The 19,737-nt window shown below is 46.1% G+C and overlaps 1 protein-coding gene across 1 annotated transcript in view; it reads right to left on the bottom strand.

The window, feature by feature from the left end:
• The window catches only part of LOC112980496 (sucrase-isomaltase, intestinal-like), a 65,298-nt gene that overhangs the window by 36,877 nt on the left and 8,684 nt on the right, over window positions 1-19,737 (bottom strand). Inside the window, exons 5-7 of the mRNA XM_064505966.1 lie at window positions 12,373-12,541; window positions 11,581-11,677; window positions 10,593-10,705 (exon numbers count right to left, since the gene is read on the bottom strand). Coding sequence (XP_064362036.1) covers window positions 10,593-10,705; window positions 11,581-11,677; window positions 12,373-12,541 — 379 coding nt within the window. The remainder of the gene's footprint in view (window positions 1-10,592; window positions 10,706-11,580; window positions 11,678-12,372; window positions 12,542-19,737) is intronic.

Raw genomic sequence — 19,737 nt, 5'->3', positions numbered from 1 at the left:
CAGCTATTGGTTCCCTCGGGGTAAGTAACCATTCCTTCCTTATTTCCTTGTGGATCTCCATAGTTAGGTAATTATGCTAAGGAGTTAAAAAGAACAGAGCTTGAATAATGGCAGCTAAAACCCATCTACTTTAGTTAAATAAAAGGGGGCACTCCTGACACTCCATATCAGTTGCATTGCTAAGCTATCTAGACATCGCAATGCATAAACATGCCTCTTCCTATGAGATTTTCTCCAATAAGAGTCAGATCCGGAAAGGCAATGCTGAACTTGAACTTGTTCTACAGCATGTCATGCGAGAGCTGGTGGGGACTGGGAGCTACATGTGCAAGCTATATTAGGCAGGAAAATGGATGCAGGAGAAAAGTGCAGAGAAACAGCAGTTCTTTTAATACACCTAAGTTCTTTGGAGGAACAATACAGGATAACTTGCTTGTAATCAAGAATGACTTGTGGCCAGAAAGGCACTTTAAGCAATAAGAATTACAAATTTGGATACACAGTGTGCTTTCACTTGTTGGGATGCTGCTATCTCACTGAAGAAAAACAGGAGGAGACCAGAGCAACTCATGAAGTTAATGGTTTGAGCCATTCCAGGAGGGATGCTCTGGATGAGCAGTGTGACTTCTCCGTAAACCGTGCCTTTCCAGAAGGATTTAACTCTCTGTACCTCTTTCCAAAACATGCATGCAGCCAGAGGCTAAATCCTTCAGGAAAAGCAAACATGGCTATCAGCAGCATATGACTAGCACAGCAGCGTTTAGCCTTCATGGTGCACAGCTACACCCATCATACCAGGAAGGGACCTGGCTGAAGGTGGCCCTGTGCAACATGGAGAGGCAGCTGGCAAGCAAAGGAAAGCCTTTGCCACCATGGTGCAGTCTCATCTCCACAGTTTGGAGGTACTTGCAGGTTCCTCACAGGCTATGGGTCCTCAGAGAGAGAAATCTGCCCTCTGCTCTCTACCTGACCACAGGAGCTGTTCACAGCCCAGCTGAGAGGGCCTGGCCTTGCTTTCTTGACCGGACTGTGGTCATATAAGTATACAGAAGTCTGAAATGATTTGGAATGTCCACCTTGTGCAGAGTTGTCTGCTCCACCAAACTGTCCTTGGGGTTCCACTGGGGTGTCCTGGGGCGCACTGAATCAGGAGCAATAGCTCAAGCCTAATCTTCAAGATTCCTTATGACCCGCAATTGAGGTGCCTGGCAGAGCACAGAGAGCCTCAGGGCAAGAGGTCTGCTTCTCTATCACAACAGTACTCTCCATACTAAGAATAAATTCATCTGAGGAGGCAGCAGAACTTGTTAAAGCCAGGCTGAGACTGTGAGACGAACTCCATGAACCCCACCACTTTGTGTGCCAAAAAGAGATGCATATTTTGCCCTTGCTTTTTCTACTGTAAATAGAGAATGACCTGTACAAAAAAGGTTAAAAAAACAGAGCAAAACAAAAGAACTCCCTAATGAAATAAAATGTTTTGTGTACAGACTTTTCCCCTTGCATAAGAGGAATATGGAGGAAACATCTGATAAATATTAATCCTGCTGCTTAATGCAGAGCCTGGTGCCCTGGCAGGACATCTGTGTGGCTCAGAGTTCAGTGCCACTGTGAGACACAGGGAGCTGCCTGCAACCAAAAGAGCAGCAGAAATGGAAACCCCTGATGCCATCCCAGTCGTGAGATGCAAGGCTGAACAGCCTGGGCAGAGTTAGATGCGAACGTAGCTCTGCTGTTGCTGGGACAGCAGTTGGCACTGCTAGGCAGCATTGCTCCAGGGCCTGGGGACATCCCAGGTCATGCAGTGCTGACAGCATCTCAGCTCGGGGCCACATTGGCATGCCTCCGAGCACAGGGCTGGCGAGCCCAGAACCGGCATATTGAGAAGGCAAGATGGTTCAAGAGATGGAGGGGGGGCTACTTCTGCCCCTTGCTCCCTTGAGCAGCCGGTTGAACACTGATGGGTTTGGAAGTGAAGCTGCAGTCACTGGTACACCAGCCAAAGTCCTTCCCGAATGGTACAGCCTTTCCCCGCTGTTGTGGCTTGCTGAGGTTCAGCTGCTCTCTGTTACGTACCTGTTCTCTTTTGCCTGCACACCACAACGTTGCCCTCCAGCAAGGCAATATATTGTGTCAGCACTGCTTGAGGAATTTGGGATTGGAGCTGAACGAATTTAAGAAAATCCACCTTGCAAGCAAGATATTAACTTTTAAAGCAATTAGTTCTCCAGGTTGACCAAGTTGGCCCATCTGTGGTGAGCTTAATTGAAATCAACAGAACATTTGAAGAGGAAGGATGAAAACAGGGCAGCTGGGAGAACAAATGTTCTTTTTTCTAATTATGCTGCGGACTCTCTCTAATGGATCCCCCTGAAGCTTCCTGATAAAGTAACTGACATATGGTACCTACTTGCAGATGGATCAGCAGAGGCAGAGATGTAATTTTGCAAACCTGAAGCTCATGTTGGATTTGATATATATTTAGGACCCAGTTAATTCATATAGATTGCATTCTGCATACAAATGATTTTAAAATGTTGTACACAGAGAAAGGCTGCTTGACAAAATTGACTGCCACAAAATCAGAAAAGGTAAATGAGGTATGGCAAGGGAAGTGAGGGAGGAAAACGTCAGAAATGTAGAAGCAGCAAACATATAGGGTATCTAAACTGACAAAAAATGTAAGGATACAGTGGTGCAGAAGTAGAAAAAAATAAATCCTATTTTCTGTACCACAATTTCTCCTGCACTTGACTCTTAAATAACTTTTAGTGTTGTTTAATAGATTCACTGTTAGTTTTTCCATTTTTACATAACTTGGCATTATGCAGTTTTCTCACTTCTTTCAGAAGCGCCTGAGAACAGATGTATCTAGGAAGTATCCTAGATGTGTTTGCAGTAAAAACAAAGAGAATTAATGAAAACATGTATGTCCAACAGCCAAAATCTGTGCCCAGGAAGCAGGTGATCTGTGCTCTCTTCCTCTGCGTTCGGTTACCAAGCAAATAATATTAATATTACTAGCATCTCAATGCAAGGATATCAACTCAGTTATAAATGCTAAATAGTAAACCAGGATCCCATTCGGTTAGTACTACGATTGAAGAAGTAAATAGGAGAGAGAAAGCTGAGCAGTTACATCCTGTACAATATAGGGGCCATAGAGGGAGATAGTCTTTTCCGTGCTTACAAAGGAGCAGAAATCTCCAGAAAATCTGCCTTTGGCAGGAAGAGGCGTGAATAAGGAGTGGCATGAAGCCCATGCCTGCTTTCTGCCTCAGCAGCAGCTTGCCTACAGGTCTGTGGAGATGCCCTGGGATGCCTGTGTGGTCTTATACAGGCAGGCAGGAGCTGCCTCTGCCTGTGCTCTGTGCCAGGCAGACGCGGTTGGCTCTGGCCGTTCAGCCACCATCAGGATGGTACCAAGCCCAAGGCACTGACATACAAAGCCAGTCCACAGCCAGGCAGCTCAGGGCCAAGGGGGATGAGCTGCGTCCACGTCTGCTCACCTGTGCTGCCCAGCTAGCCTCTCTCCTGTGCACTTAGAATACTGTCCTTCCTGTGGAAGTCCAGGATCTCATAAATTTCACCTCAGTGGCTCTCTTCCATGTTAACGACAGTTGGGAAGCCCTAGGCATAAGTCTCTGCAAAGGAAGAGGTCGTTGTGCCTTTCTGAGCCCTTCCTCTGACTCCTCTCTCCCTCACGGCCCTCCCACCGCACTGCTCCAGCAATGCAGTTGCATGGGCTTAGCACAGAAGATCACTCTGCAACTCTTAAACTCTAACTAGCCACATAAAATGATTCTTGTCACTTGATATTTGCCTGAACTTTTTTTTTAGGAAGAGGTGTAGGAAGGTACTATAAAAATCTAAGTGGGTTAATGTTCTGGATTTAGATAGAAGTAGTGCGTTTGGATAGTTACACAATGGCTATACTACAGCCCAGATATCTGTATCCATCTCATCACAGATGTCCTTGTTGGCTGAGACAGTTAAGTCATCAAAGTATTATCAAACTGTGTGAGCTTAGTCAGGCAGGGGATAACCTGAATTCAAAGCATATGCAGCGAAGCTGAACTATGTTTTAGGAGAGCAAGAAGAAAAGCCTCACAACTGCTGAACCAATGAGAAAATGCTCACAACCCCAAGAGTTGAAATATTTTGAGGAATTTCAATGCCAAGGTCTTGAAATCTCGTTCTTTGCTGAACAAACATCAGCTGCTTAGTTTTTCTTGGGGGACCCATGAATTGAAGCGTCTGTGATAAATTATAGGTACAGTACTTGCAGGTTTCAAATAGGAGGATGGACCCCCTGAGGCCCCTTCTCATCAGAATTATCCTGTGGTTCTATAAGGAAGAAGTAAACCAGCAATTTGCTCTCAAAACAGAAGTAGGAGACATACCATACGCTCTATTAAAGTTTGTCATCAGATAATTTGCAGTAAAATAACAAATTCATGGCCTTTACTCTACCCAGCAGCTGATAAATTTTGATATTTGCTTCATTTGTTAAACTATAGCTTTCCTGAGAGCCTCATTATAGAGCTCATATTATATTGCCATGACTATTATTCTGTCCTGAATTGCCACCAGTGGATTTGGCAATGATAACCTGAATATTGGGTCTGGTTGTAGAGCCTCAGCTGGGCTCAGCTCAACAGTTGAACTCCTTTGCCTATGACTGGTTTTTCTCATCCTCTTGCAAACTGAGGTGTTTGTCTTAAAAAAAAAAAAAAAAAAAAAAAAGAGAGAGAGAGAGCGAGAAAGAGATTTGTGTTATATAACTGTTCTCTGAACCACACGCCAGACCTCTTCTGTAGTAGGAGAAAAGTGCAATTATTATCAAGTATAAATATAGCTGCGAAAGGACCATCTTTTGATTCGCAGGGCTCTTCTCAGCAGGGCTCAGTAGCCAGGAGGGAGCAGAAGAAACAAGGAGATTTCTCCCTCCTGTTGCCCAGTGTCCACCACGCTGGGTCACCGCTCCCAGAGCCCTGACCAGCAGGCTGCTGTACGAAAGGGGACTTTTTTCAGCTGCCGTGGGGCGTTTGGCCTAGCAGGAGCCCCCAGGACCTCACGCTGGCTCCACCGCCCTGGGGGCCGGGCCGCGGTGAGGCGCAGGAGAGTCCTCGTGGCGTCACAGAAAGCACCACCAAAAAGAGAGTCTTTTCTGTCTTCATCGCCTTCCCACGTGTTTTGTGCATAAAAGCCAAATCATTACCCTAGGGACTAATAATATGGTAATTGTAACATTTGCGATCTGGGAATTTCAGGATGTTTACAGCAGAAATTATTATTTCACTGTGAAATTGTTACCGTGCGGTCTTTAAGTTTCCCTAGCGAGCCGAACGCCAGCTCGAAGGATACAGAGCAGGGCAGATTTTTTTCTCCTGGCATGCGACACGTCTAGTTAGGAGCCGCCCACGGGCTTTCCTGCACCTTGTTCTCCGCGCGCCAGCCTCCGTTCCCGGGAAGGCAGGGGTGGGAAGGGAGCTGCCAGCACTCATCAGCTGGGAGCGAGAACGCGCTCGTTTTATTTTCAGCTGCTGGCCACCTGCTAAGCCGCAGAAATGCTGCCTTCAAACACCAGAAAAAGACTTTGAAAAGAAACGGGGATGACTCTAATCTCCGTTGCACTGCTGCCAAAACTCCCCTGAAATGGGCACTTTCATCACAGAGATCACAGCGAGGGCTGAGTTGCGGAGAGGTGCTGTTTTCCTCTTCTTTTTTACACCTTTTTTTGTTTGGTTGCCAAACTGTGAGTTCAAAAACCAGTTTGGGGGTTGGTCTGTGGGGCCAGGGCCTGACATGGCTGAAGGGCAGGTGGGGAAGACGTGCAGAAGGGCCGGGAGCTGGAGACCTCCAAGCAATGGAGCAGTCGCTCCCACTCAGGGCAAGTGGGAAACCCTCCGCCAGGCAAGGCAGCAGGGGGTCAGCAGCCTCCCTCCTCCTCTCCAGGAGATACCACCTAAGCCTCCGCTTGGAAAAGCGAAATCGAGGAGAGCCTACCACAGGCTGCTTCAGCTCCTCAGGGTTTGCACACAGGAATGGTGCAATGACATCCCCCTTCTCAGCTTTGCTCCACACATTTTAGGCTTGCCTCTGGTTTCTTTACAGCCAGCACCCAGTTCTGAGATGATGGTTTTCTGTGCAGAGGCCCCATTAATACATTCTCTGGCGTTTGATGACCAGGAAGAACACGTTACCTGCCATTTTTTTTCCAAGCAATTCTTCCTCACTGAAAAAGAATTGCTTGCACATTCCCAAACAAGCTATTCACATCCGTAGCCTGTGTTCCTGGGAAAACACTGGGCAATTGTAAAGCAAGTTTGAGACACTAGTAAATAAGGTTTTTTTCACATCTATGCTCTCAAATGCAATTACATGGGTTTTCATTAGTAAAAACCAGGCTGACTACTCCAAAATCAGCAGGCAATTCCACTGGCAAATAAAGGCTTGAAGCCTTTGAAGTTCATTCAACATCTTGGAAGTCCAGCAGAGGTAAAGTTCACAAGCATTCCCATCTGTGCTCCGCCTAATTTGTTTTCTCCATCCGCAATGTCAAAACACACTTATGGTCATGTAGTGAAGACCGTAAAACTGTCACTTTCCAACCACTGCATCCCTTTAATGCATTCCTGCTCTCAAAACATAAGTGCTTTAGAAAAGGCTGGAGAGCTGCCTTAAACGCCAGCACTCAGACACTACATGCAGATAGACCATTCGCAGATGCCTGAGCATATGCCAGGCTGCCCTTGCACCTCCGGGCTGCATCTGCAGCCAAGAACAGCTGGAAGGCTGACTTGCTTTGGCATTTAGCCAAGAGCTGTCATGAGATGGCAAACTGCTGCTGTGCCAACTGCATGCCACTGTGCCATGCAGGGGACTTCCCTGCTCCCTAGTCCTCTCAGCTCCCTCTTATCTTGGGGAGCTGCAGCACGATGGGCTGGCAGAGCCGGGAGGGTGGACCCTCCGTGCGGGCAGAGCCAGGGCTGCCACCCGTCTGCCTTCCCGCTGCCAGTGTGAGTCATCAGGAGCAGCGTGCCAGCTCGGTCCCAGCGCTGCCAGCGTGCACACGCATCCCACTGCTGAGTGGCCCCGGCAGCGCCAGCTCCGGGCTGTGCTGCCTCGATGGCGAGGAGAAAGGGTGGCCAACTAGACAAGGTGTGCAGACGCAGCAACGGTGCAGCCAGACAACCTCATCTGGCATGCTGAGATGGGTTTCCTTCTGTCCCAGCTCTCACCAGGCCTCCTCAGAGGCAGTGGCTGAGGCTACTAAAAAAAGTCATTTGTGGTCCCTACGTCTGCTCCTTCCCATGTGTCAAGCAAGTATCACATGCACACACAATGCCTGCGAGGCCCTGTACATCCCTACTGGGTTTAAAGGCCAGGGAAGTCAGGCTGTGAGCTGGAGAGCTTTCTTAAACATAGCGCAACATGTGACCCAGGACAGCTGCAGAGATGTGCCAGCAGAGGAGACGGTCACAGGCAGGTTTAAGGTCTGGGAACGTGAAGAAGGGAGAGCCTGGACACTGATGACTGTGGCTGGAGGCCCAGACGCTCAACAGCAGCAAGAACTGGCTTAAACAAAACCAGGGAATCCAGCAGACCCAACAGCAATAGGGTGACGCACAAGCTATCCCCACAAGTAGGCAGCATATCTGGCCTGCTCCAGCACCGCTCCTCACAGGCATGCCTTCACGGTACAAGGGAAAGATCCCCGAGAGTGGCATTTTACACTTGGGAGGCCGCCGCTGCCACAGGGAGACCAGGCATCGCAGTGGGAAGCAGGTCATGGCACGCCAGGCTGCCAGCCCCAGTGCCCGGACCACCACAAACAGCACAGTGCCTTCTTTGGGGAAAAATCCTCTCCTCTCCCACGCCTCTGCCAATACTAGCGCTTCAGTGACGCTATGTCCAGTGCATCGCTTGGTATATCAACCCCTCCAAACGCATTTTGAAACCTTTGGTCCTTTTCATCCAAGACCTCAGACACATTAAGTGCCCACAAGTTTTGTGAAAATCAGTGTCGGAGTAGAGAAGAGAGACCCAAACTACCCTATTGCCCCTCACCTCATCCACTGGGAGAAAGAGCATGCCGCTGGCCAAACAGCGCGTCCTTAGCTCTGCTACACTGCGTCGGCCGCATGTCCAGCAAGCGCAGCGGGCGCAGGACGGAGGCGGCAGTATGGGGGGGGACACAAGTCAGTACGACCCGAACCCACAGAAAACTGATCTGTACTTCTGCTCTGCATGGGACACATTCTCCTGTTCGCCCCTCTCTTTGCATGTATAAATACATGTATATGTATGTATAAGCTTTTGCAAGGGCTGCCTATAGCATAAATATAGGTTTATAAAAGACAGAAAAGGGGACTTCCAGCAAATTTTGATGCCTTCACATTAAACAGGCACCAGAGCACTTGATCACCCACTGCAGGTTTCTGGAGCGGGGCCACGTGTGTCCTAACTCACTGCTTCCCCGAAAACCTGCGACGGGTGCTGAGGTCACGCCTGGACACTGCACTTTGCAGGGGAAGTGGACTGTGGAGGGAAACGGCAGGGCCAGGCAGTCTTTATGGGGTTATACCTGCTTCTGGTACAAAGTGTCAAATAACTGATGCTAAAGGGACTTTTCTTGTTCACAGAGAGCCTCTTTCTGCACCCAGCGCTTTTCTTTCCGGCTCCCCATGCCATGTGGGTGCGCAGGACCCTACTGTTTGGGCATGGGCAGACAGCCCTGAGAATGGGGGAGAACAACAGAGGAAAAAAAAGAGAAATAGGGTAGAAAGAAACAAAAAGAAAGAGAATGAGACCGAGGTCACTAGCCAGATACAGCACCACAGAGCACAAAAGGGAGCCACCAAAAGGTGCGTTGGAAACTCGCGCTGCTGAAGATTATTGTCTCTTGTGAGATACTCTGGTATGCACACATTTAAAATAATCCTCAATGTTCCCCTTCGTTCTGGTCCTTCAGGCACCTTTCATGATGCCGGGAAACAACCCTGCTTTCTCAGGAAGTCCTGAGGAAACAGGACAAGCCCTGCACGTTGTCTCCCCTTTGCTCTCAACGAGAAGGCCCTGCTAGCCCCAAACTGCCTGGGCTGGAGAAGTTTGGATCAGCTCAAGACAACCATGAGGCTTCCTCTTATATATGCAAATTAAGCCAAAATCTACTGCTGATTTATATTATTAAAGGAAAAATAGCTCCTTTAATCATGTTAACAGAGCAGACTAATCTCTTCCTCATTGTTTCCTACACTCGCAAACTCTCTGACTCACGCAAATCAAGGCGACGGAAAGGGGGGAAGCGTTAGAAACTCCGTCTGGCTCCCTCAGCCGCATGCATAATGCGCTCTGGGGGAAAGCGCAGCCTTCCCGCGAACCCGGGAACTCGCAGGTGGCACAAAAGGGTCTGCGCTCAAAGCACTAACTGTAATGAGGATGAACTACTGCAACAGCACTTCTGATTTGGGAAATGTTAGTGTTATTGTTCTGTGAAAGAAAAATACTCTAAGCACAAGGGACGGCGGGGAAAGAGAAAGGAAAACGAAACTAAAATTTAATCAGACCCCAGCAGTCCTGAAGAAAGCAAAAAGAAAATTATACTACCAACTATGTGAGATTTTTGATTTTTGTGTTATGGATGGTGCTCATATGCAGTGATAATGGGCCTTGTAATAAAAATCCAAGTATATAGATAAAGATACCTCCCTTTTGGAAAAATCCAAAAGGAGCTGCAAGAGAAGAGGTACCCCTGCTGTAGTAATGCACAGGGCAGCCCAGACACCAACAGGAAGTTTTCTTGTCTATGGCACTTGATATGTTTTTTGATCAATTCCTAGTAGTCTTCTGCCTACTAACATTTCTAGGTTCCCCCCCCCCCGCCTTTTTTTTTGCAAAATGCTGCTCAGTTAGAATTATAGAGTGGCTGTATATATAACAATATGATTATGCCGATGAAAAGAAGGGTTGGAAAGTATCTCAGGATATCCACTAGATCAACCTCTGGTTCTTAGGTAAATGCAGATTATTCCTGGCAGACATCTTTCTAACTTGTCCTTGAAAATTTCTGACAGTGGACATTCCACAGCCTCCCGGAACAGTCTGTTCCAGTGCTTAATTCCTGTTACAGTAAGAAAGGATTTTCCTAGCACTGAATTTTAATCTTCTTCATGCTACCCCAGTGCTCTATTCCCAGTAGGTATGAAGACCAGGTAGCCCCTGCTCTCTTCACAATAATGGTTTTGCTGTCCCCTTGTTAAAATGATTTAAGTATCCACACAGCTTTGGACATTTGGGAGAGCACTTCAGAAAAAAAGGCATTTCGGTCTTTTTTGGTCCTTTATTCTTTTCTTTTCTTTTCTTCCCCTTAAGTAATGGTCTATGCTTTCCTTAGTTTCCTCTTAGTACTAATGTATCCACAGGATTGTCCCGCTGTTTGGCCCCACCTGCCTTACCACGTAAGCTACAGCTTTGTGTAAACGCAGCAGGACAAAGCTGTGGTTGAACTACCAGATAACCTTACCAGATCCTAATGGGAGTTCGTTACGAGGTACTACTCCGTATGCTGTAGGCACTTCTCCACTAACCTCGGTGTACTGCTGAACCACGTTTTCAGGAGTTGGTCCGAGGAACACATAGAAGTCAAGGATGCCTCCAATCGTGCGGAAAGTTAAGGATGGATTTGGACTCAGAGAAACATCTGAAAGGGAAAACGAGGTTCTCAGTACACGTTATCTCTGTGCCAGGCCTGTGCGGCCTGGGCTCTTCACCGCACGGAGCTCGGTCGGCCAGCCGGCCACTCGGCTTCGGCCCCCCGCAAAAGGGGTGTGAGCGGCCTCTCTGTCCGCACGCCTGCGTCACCAGACGCAAGGGGTCCTGCAAGGCAGCGCTGACGGCGCCTGGGCACGGTCAGGCGGGCAAACGGGGCCTGCAGGTAGGCTAGCAGTTGTCCAGTGTTTTTGCAATCTGCGCTTTCGGATTTGCACGGTGCAGGAATAAACCCACAGAATCGCACATAGAGCATATTGCACAGATTCATTTGTCTCACTTCCATTTATATAAAAAGGAACCATAACCTTGTGCTTAGGGTTCCTCTGTGCTATTTTAATCTTCTTATTGGAAGTCATTGCCTGCCAGGGGAAACTGATTTTGTAGACTGAGTGAAGATTCCCCGTTTCTCAAATTATACCACTAGATTAATACAGTAAGGTGACCATGGCAACGTGCAAAACTATTCTCCACAGACAGAATATAGGACTAACGTAAATTGATTTATTTCAGTTATGCTGATCCCAGAGGAAATTTCTTCCAGCTTCTCCTCTCCCTGGTATGTGCATCTATTTTCAAAAAATTAATAATATATTTTCATTGAAAATACCTTACCCTGTTTAACAGTCATTCTAGTGAGATCTCTTTGAAAACTTTATAGCGATTCCTAGAAACTCAGTTATGCAACAGTCAGTCATGTTTGTACCACATTGAAAAAGCAATCAGTAAAATAGTTATTTATATTTACTGATTTAGCATCTTCATATATGTATGTAGTCCATATAGGGAATCCACATATCTTCTTACCTTGGGCGTTGGAGTTCAGAAGGAGAACACCGTGGGCATTGGAGTCAGTCTCTACGCACAGATAGAAAGGGTGAACTCCATAAAGATTGGCAAATGGCTGAAACATAAACAATATATTAGGTATGGTTGTGTTTTGCCATTTTTCACCGTTTTTGTCAGCTAGGGGTACACATGCAAAGACCAGGAAATAAATTCATTTATAGTTAAATAGAATTGTTTTGAAAGGCTGGTTTCTTTTTCACGTAAACCAGTGTGAAGTTACATTGATAGAACAAAAGAATTATTTTTTCTGCCCCATCGCAGTGCTTCTTACTGGTGTCTCTTATTTAAACCTTCCATACGCTGCCAAACCATCCAAAGTTACGTGGGTAAGAAATGATCTGCCAGTTAAAATAGAATCATCAAACTGACTCCACTTTAGCCAAATATTTAAACCAAGAATGAGTCCTGCTGAAGTCCAGCTTGTTTGTAGGGATGGAGATTGACCTGAGCATGGAATTAAGTGCTTTTCTGAACCAGAATCTTGGCACACATAGTATTTTTTGCTGACAACTAACTATGATAAGAAGGTTTCTGATGAAAAGTTTCAAAGTCACCTCAGAATGACTCATGGTTTTGCCATTTAATTAAAACATATGAAACCTACAAAACGTGTGACAAAGCCCATTTTTCAGTCAGTTCACATCAGCAGTATTATCATACAGAGAGAGATGTTCTCTTGGCAAAGCTGTAGTCTGCCGCTTCCTTTTTATGATATGAGTTTAGGACAAAATGTTGCATTAACTCAATTACCGCTGGTGACTGATCCCTGCTAAACATGCCGTAGGTAGCGAAGTCCATGCTGTGTTTGAAGGACGGGTGCTCGTGTTCACCAAACCCGTACACTGAGGTGGATGGCACAGTAGTTGTAATCTGTAGATACTGGTTGGAAAAAATCAGATCAGCCAGGGAGGCATCCCACCTGTGACAAATAGAGAGAGAAATGATTATTTTGGTTATGCTTAGTATTCATCATTTTAAGCTCATATCTGTATATTTAGACTTTTTCTGGTATTTGGGACAGTAACAATGTAGAAACATGCGATATGAAGAGGAATTCTACACATCTAAGGTATTTAACCTAACACCCATTAAATTCATCTTGCAATGGCAGCAGACATCTCATCTACTCACACAATCAAACACATCAGTATATTTTTAAAAAGAACAACTAAAATAAGAGAAGACACTGTCTGTAATCCTATTATCAAAATAAGCGGTTGCTTGTGCCATTTCTATGACAACCAACGGGGCAGGCTGAAGATTGTTATTACGCGGTGGGGTTCAGAATGCTTAATGAGAGCAACAGACACTTCGTTGTTAACAGTTTTTACGTTTAACACTTTGCTGGGTCAGGACCCAAATACTCTTGTTACCCCTGACTTTATGCAGGCACTTAGCAGAGTGACATCTTCGTCCAGACTCTGCTTGAATGAGATGTTTTTATTGTGATGACTCTCTCGCACTTCTCTTGCCAGCTGAACGCCTTTATTTCTATTGAATCATCTGTGGACACAGGCTCACATTTTAATTAGGTGTTACATTCTGTTTCCTATCTCTAGCGCTTTAATGAGCTGCAAGCTAGATGGGGAAGAGCATAGTCAAGCTGTGGAGATGTGTTTCGTTAATGGTACTATGTATGCCATGAGTACTACATTTAGATAGCACCCTCTCGAGCCTTGTTTAACCATGAATTTGTTACAACTAATTAAAATAAATGAGCCAAAGCCATAGAGTGTGGAAATGGCTTAACTCTCCTCCTAATGGTGTTTTGTCAATGATTTTGACAAAATTAAGTGGTTGATCAAATTGACTGGTAAGTCAGAGAAGTGGAAGCCGGGCTGCACCAGGGCGGAGCAGCACCACACCTGTGAGCAGGAGCGCTCCTTGGGCACTCCGGCTCCCACCAGCGCCGAGCGAGCTGCGCACCTCCTGCCCAGGGACGAGTCCTGACTGCTAGGAGCGGCGGCGGGCTGGAACCACACCGCTGGTCCTGTACGGAGCCGGAGCTGCCCACGTGCTCTGCTCTCCCCCGAGGGGAAGCGAGGACCCAGCTGCTCAGAAGGACACCCAGAGGTGAGTCCAGGTGCTCTGTGCCTCCCTATGCAAAATTCAGGCACAATCCATCCCTAAAGTAGCCTGGACAAGTACAAGAGTCAAGCACACGTGAAGGGTCTATGCCTTTTGAAAAAGTCTATTTGGCTTTTTTCACAAGCAGGGAAAATAAGAATTTGTATTTAACTGTTGAATTGGTTGTTTGCCAGCAGCAACTTTCCTTCCCTTCCATCATCTCCTCCACCTACACACGGTACTGAGTAAGGTTATTTTCTTACGGGAAGGTTAATGTGCACAACATATCCCTGAGAACCAGATCCAGCCCTTGGCAAGCAGAGGCCTTTCTGTGCGAGGCTGCTGCTGCTGCTGCTGCTAAGAAGAGGGACGTGCTCGCGGGCTATATTCCCGGCACAAGGAGCGCTGTCATGCAGCCTGGCTCTGTGCCGAGGGAGGCATGGTCACTGCTCTGAGCAGACCACGGGGTTATGTAAAAAGCAAAGGATGCCAGAGGGGAAATGTTTTGGGAAGAGCTTAAATAGCTGTCCTAACTCATTGAGCACTCTCCATGATGTCTGCTCAGAGGACATGAGGTTGAATATGTCCCGGTACCCGCATTTCGGCACTGACATTTCCCATCGTGAGAGCAATTAGTGTTACCATGGTATTACAAGTGCTCCTGCTATTTGACCAGTCCACTCCCCACCCAGGCAAAAACTGCAACCCGGGAACACAGCCTCTGCCCCACTGGGTCTTTAAACGGCACGGGAATACTGTTTTATACCTCCGGCATTCCCCCATGTCACTGTCACACACTGAACTTCTGCATGGAGTCACCAAAAAGGTGCCTGGGGCTGCCGTTCCCAACAGCACAGCGCTCCCCACCGTGCCGCAAAGCCACCACTTTCCATCATTAGGGTCTTCCTGGTGGTTGGAGCAGCCACATGCTAAATACAGCATTAGCTACAACATAAAACTATCACAAAAGCAGGCAATGATGCTCTTTCTTTTTCTTTTTTTTTTTGTGTAGCCACCATTTTGTCCCTCTAAAAGAGAGCATAGACAAGTTTTCCCCTGACACCTTTCCATTTGCCTCCTCTTGCAAGTGGCTGCATTGTGGCAAGCTATTATTTTACTTCAAAATATCACAATATTTGTTTGGGTTATGTTGGGGAAGAGCAATCACATAAATGAAAAACAAACGTTCGTCATTCCTCAAACACTTGGAGACAATAAAAGAAAATGTTATATTTCTCCCACCTCTTCTCCTGCTGGTTTAAAGCTGATAGAAGTAACAGGAGGGAACATAAAAGGATACTCTGCGCACAGGCATTTGCATGGCTCTCCTCCAACAGCCTTACAAATCGTAACAGTGTCATGAGGGACAACAGAAGGAATCTGAAACTGTGGAGTACATCTGAGAGGCTGTCCTCTATTAAAAATTAAGCCCCTACCAGAAGTTACGTGTGGAAAAGTCTGTGAATAACAGAACCCTTTGTTTTGCACCAGAATAGTTGCACTCTAGTCATTTTTGAAAATACTAACCCTTTAACGCCTCTCTGGTAGATATATCCCTGCCTATAGAAAAATGAACTGGACCCCTGATATTCCTATCTGGGCTATTGATTGCTGATATTTAACTGCTGTTTTTCCTGTAAGTCCGGTTGGTAAAATGTAGTGCTTTCTTCCAAACACTGCACATTATACCTAAGAGTAAACCTCTCTATTTTTAATGTCTCATCAGGAAAAAAGAATGACTCAGGAGTGAAAAGGACTGCATAAAAATTAACATTTTTGGCCAGTACGTGAACTGAGAACAATTCAACATCCAGCAAGCATCCCTCAGGCCACCAGGACCAAATGTAAGTACAACGAACCGGTGAAGTAGTTTTTAAAGAAGATGGGTAAGCACATAGATAAAATATCTAGTCTGTGTTGAAGGAGTAATTTATGACTGACATTTTCATGGTGTTGGAGAAGGATGAGTAAAAGGCAGTATAAAACAGTTTGCAGAAGTGCAATCATCTATCCTTCGTAATATCAACTGAACGTGATAGTTTACCTGGCTGAAGAACTTCACTCTGTATAAGTTTATTGGAGACCAGTAACTCTGCTGCTTGTACGACGGTGCAGAGCACTGACTCTTGCCTGCCGTGAGAGAACAGCTGGCGGCACACGCTAAGAGGGCTCATAAAACCTCCAGAATTAGGAGACTTCGGATGAGTCTACAATACATCGTTTTAGGACATGCAAAATGCATTACGTGGACACTCAAAATCATTTTAGGTTGGGCCACTTTTATTTTTTGCAACGAACCCAAGAGAAATGAGCTCATTATTCTAAGATATGAGCACGTCTCTCTTGCTTGCTCGCGCTGAGAAAACGTTCCCTCTAACATTGGCTTTGCTTGGCCTCCAGCCCCATTGGAAGCCGTGGCCCTGCGGAGGGGCACACGCCGTATGTGATCTCTGCCCTGGTCACTTTGGGGTGTAAAGGCAAGTGGAAACCTCATGTGCCTGTCAGAAAAGCAGGTCTAAGCCTCCCAGCAGAGCTCTGCCGTGTTGCGTTTGCTTTCAGAGAGCACGGGCTCGCTCTGCATGCGCAGGCTGCATATAGAGCAGTGAAGCACCTCAGTGACTGAGAAGCATGTGCCCTATTTTTAGAAGATCCTCAAATATACTTGAGCTTCTAACTCACCCTACTTCAGTTTTGGGGGATTATCAGCCTTACGAGTCCAGGTCTCTGATTTTCCATAGCGCTCAGATTTCTGAAAAAACGTTTCCATTCTCTCACAGCCGCTGCGTGCCTTATTAGCTACAATCCTTGGAGCAACCGCAGGCACCGCTGGCCTGCAAAAGGTGTGCCAAGAGAATTTTTTATATGTTTATCTTACTCTTAAGGTGATATAACAAGTAGGAGTAGGAGACGAGAGTTAGTTAGCACCCTCCAACCAAAAGATTTTCCACAAACATGACATCTAAAAAAATAATTTGTAGGAAATATTTACAGATATTGATATATTTCTGCTTTACTTCTACTGCATTCATCATCACGATATCCAGGCATCTCCTATAAATTGCTAGATCTATAATGCTTCATTTTTGTTATGAAAAACACTTGGATAAGGAATGGACCTGAAATACTTCTTGCCTATGTAACATAAATCTTAATGATTAGAAGACCAGAATAATGGCTCTCACAAACTAGAAGCAACCTCAAGCCACCCATGCTGCACACAGTTTGCTTCTGTTGCTTTCAGCAAAATTGCAGTTTAAGACAATGGCATTATAAATCATTCTAATAGCCTTGCCTATGTAAAAACGTCTTCATGGTAAGTGGCGTCTGTGCTTACTACCACAATCAATAAAAAAGGCCTGATGAACTCTGCAGTGGCCTTTTTGGAAATTAGGGAAGATCTTGATTAGATTTTTGTTGTTTGTTGCATGTCTTCCCAACCGTGATAGCAAGCAAGGTATTCCAAACTTTTAATAGAGAGAATGGAGCATTTATTTGGCTTGGGAAAAATGTTCTGCCTCCCATTATTCATATGATATCATGAAGTAAAAGTCACTTGGAGAACGGATATGAAAGCGGAAAATCAAATCAATAGGCCATCCTTGTGTAGTCTGTCTCCAGCAATGGCCCATGCCAGATATTGTAGAGGGTGGCATAAGATGTCACTCGGAGACAGTTTTGCAATAACCTGCTTATGGAGGAAGTTTCTGGCTGTTTTCAGAGAATTAGTTTATGTTGTGAGACATGGAGACAAAAATAATAATTATTTTTTGTGCAGATTATCTTTTATTATGCATGGATGTGTATCCTGCTGAACTTCCCATGTCAGTACTGCCCTGAGGCCGTGAGCCCCACAGAGTAATTACACACTGCAAAATTAGTATGTCTGTGTTATTTATCTCTGCTTTAAAGCAAACAGTTCCAGGCCTTTTACCCTCTGTTCTTGGAGAAATCCATACTTTAGATACACGAGCATGTCACTAAATGATGCAGAGGCATTTCAGCCTGTTCAGTTTTGTTCCCTCGCGTGCCTTATTGCAGCCCAATTTTCTACCCTGTTTTGATCAGTACAGGGTCCTGGCCGGTGACAGGCCACTTCCCCAAAAGAGCTGCGAGATCAGCTAGGGTAGTGTGGGCAATGATTTATTAAACTAAAGCTGACTGCAATTTTCTTAACAAAACATTTTGCCACGGATCTTGTTTGTCAAAACAGGCATTTCTGTAGAATCGTGGGAATGGGGAAAGGTCCCCTGCAGCCTCAGCTACCCTGAACAGCCGGTAGTTCAGGAATTTTACCTGCAGGGTGGAAGGCCGTGGCCCAGTCCCCTTCTCGTGGTTCAGATCAAAGGCCTGGAGCCTTAAATCAGCTGCAGGTTGTGGTTATGTCCCAGGCAAAATGAAAAACACCCGGCATGCTTATATGGCAGTTTTATAGAGTTCTGCCTTCCCCTACCTCTAATCTGACCTGCTCCCGGCAAAGGGCAGGACTTGCCTGGGCCTTAGATGAGATAGCAGGAAGGCAGAAAAGGGTAAGGAAAAGGGGCAGGAGCAAGCAAGATCGGATGGGGAAGAAAAAATGGAAGCAGTGGATGAGAATGAGCGAGATAAGAGGGAAAGTGTGGAAGAAAGCTAAGACTCATCATGGGGCAGGAGACATGGAGGCAGGCCAAGAGCTGCCCACCGGCATTTCCAAGGTCTCCGGGCACCCAGTGGCGCCTGGATCATTTCCCTGCATGACCCCATCTAATCTTGACCCCATGCAGGCAAAGCAGTAGCTGTTGCCTGATTACCTTGAAGCAAGCTGGAAATGTAGCGGGACTGCTTTTTATTCTTGATCCTGACTCCACATGAGGTTTGCAATCAGCTGTTAATGGCTCTTCCCTTACGTAATTCATTCCTCTCCCTGGTTATTGTGATTACACACAGCTCTGAATTTATCCTGCCTTCCTCAAGCTGATACTCAGGTAGTTCTGCTATCACAAAGGCTTCTTGCGTACAATGAGTGGGAGAAATGCCTATAAATCACGTTCAGGAATATCTGCAGTCTCTAGATTTCCACTTCCTCTGCTCTGCAATATTTTCGATGTGGTATTAAATCATGCCTCACAAGGAGGCTTTGTGTACACAAGTGGCAGAGCTAGGATGGATTTCTATACCAAACGGAAGGAACACGATCTTGCTTTGATGTTCGTATGTCCTGTTATCTCATTGCTACGAAGTTTAAAGCTCAAACACACATTTATTGAATCCAGGGTAGAGGCTGCACTGTGGAAAGGGTGAATGAGAAATAAAAATGTGGATGTTCAAAGCAACTACTGTAGTGAACTACCCAAAATCATAGTATGTTTCTGCTTAAGACAGACTGTTCCCTGTGTGGATCGTATCGGTCGCACCACAGTACTCCAGCAAGGAGAGACAACACTCTGGGGATTATGAGGAATTTTTGGGGGGGGGTTAGTAGGTCATCCACCACTGTAAAGCTGCTGGTGAGAGATAAAGTGCATCATGTAAAACAGATTTCTGAGCATTTGGGATTGCTTTGCAACGGGAGAGCCTTCCTCAGAAATGCCAGAAAGGTCCAGCAGTGAGTAGGGATCTGTTTTTATGTAGACACTATTTATTATCCATTCAAACACAGGGAGTGCAATTGCAGCACCTCTCAGATAGGCTTCATTTGTCCACATCAACTATTTTTGATCAATATTTGTGTGCATATGAAGATTAATGACTGAATGATTGATTCAGCTGCTCGTTGAGATAGCAAGGCTGCAGCCGTATGCATCTTAGAATAGGCGAGAGAAATCCCTACGGATGTTAAATGCTTGACTGTTTCTCAGGGACACTTCTCTCGCAGCCTCCCCGGACACGCCACGCTGAGCGTGGAGGCAGCAGGCTGTGCAGCTCAGCACTTGCCCCCGGACATGCTGGGGTCCCTGGAGGAGCCAGCCCCAGCTCGGCAGGGGGTTCAGAGGAGAAATGAGGGTTTAGTGCCTTCACTGCTGACTCTGTCTGGGACAAGAGGGGGGAACAAGGCAAAGGGCAAAGACCAAG

The sequence above is a fragment of the Dromaius novaehollandiae genome, chromosome 1 (genome assembly GCF_036370855.1).
Source record: "Dromaius novaehollandiae isolate bDroNov1 chromosome 1, bDroNov1.hap1, whole genome shotgun sequence".
NCBI lineage: Eukaryota > Metazoa > Chordata > Aves > Casuariiformes > Dromaiidae > Dromaius > Dromaius novaehollandiae.
The sequence above is the reverse complement of the archived record's forward strand: the minus strand, read 5'-3'. Positions and strand labels throughout refer to the sequence as shown.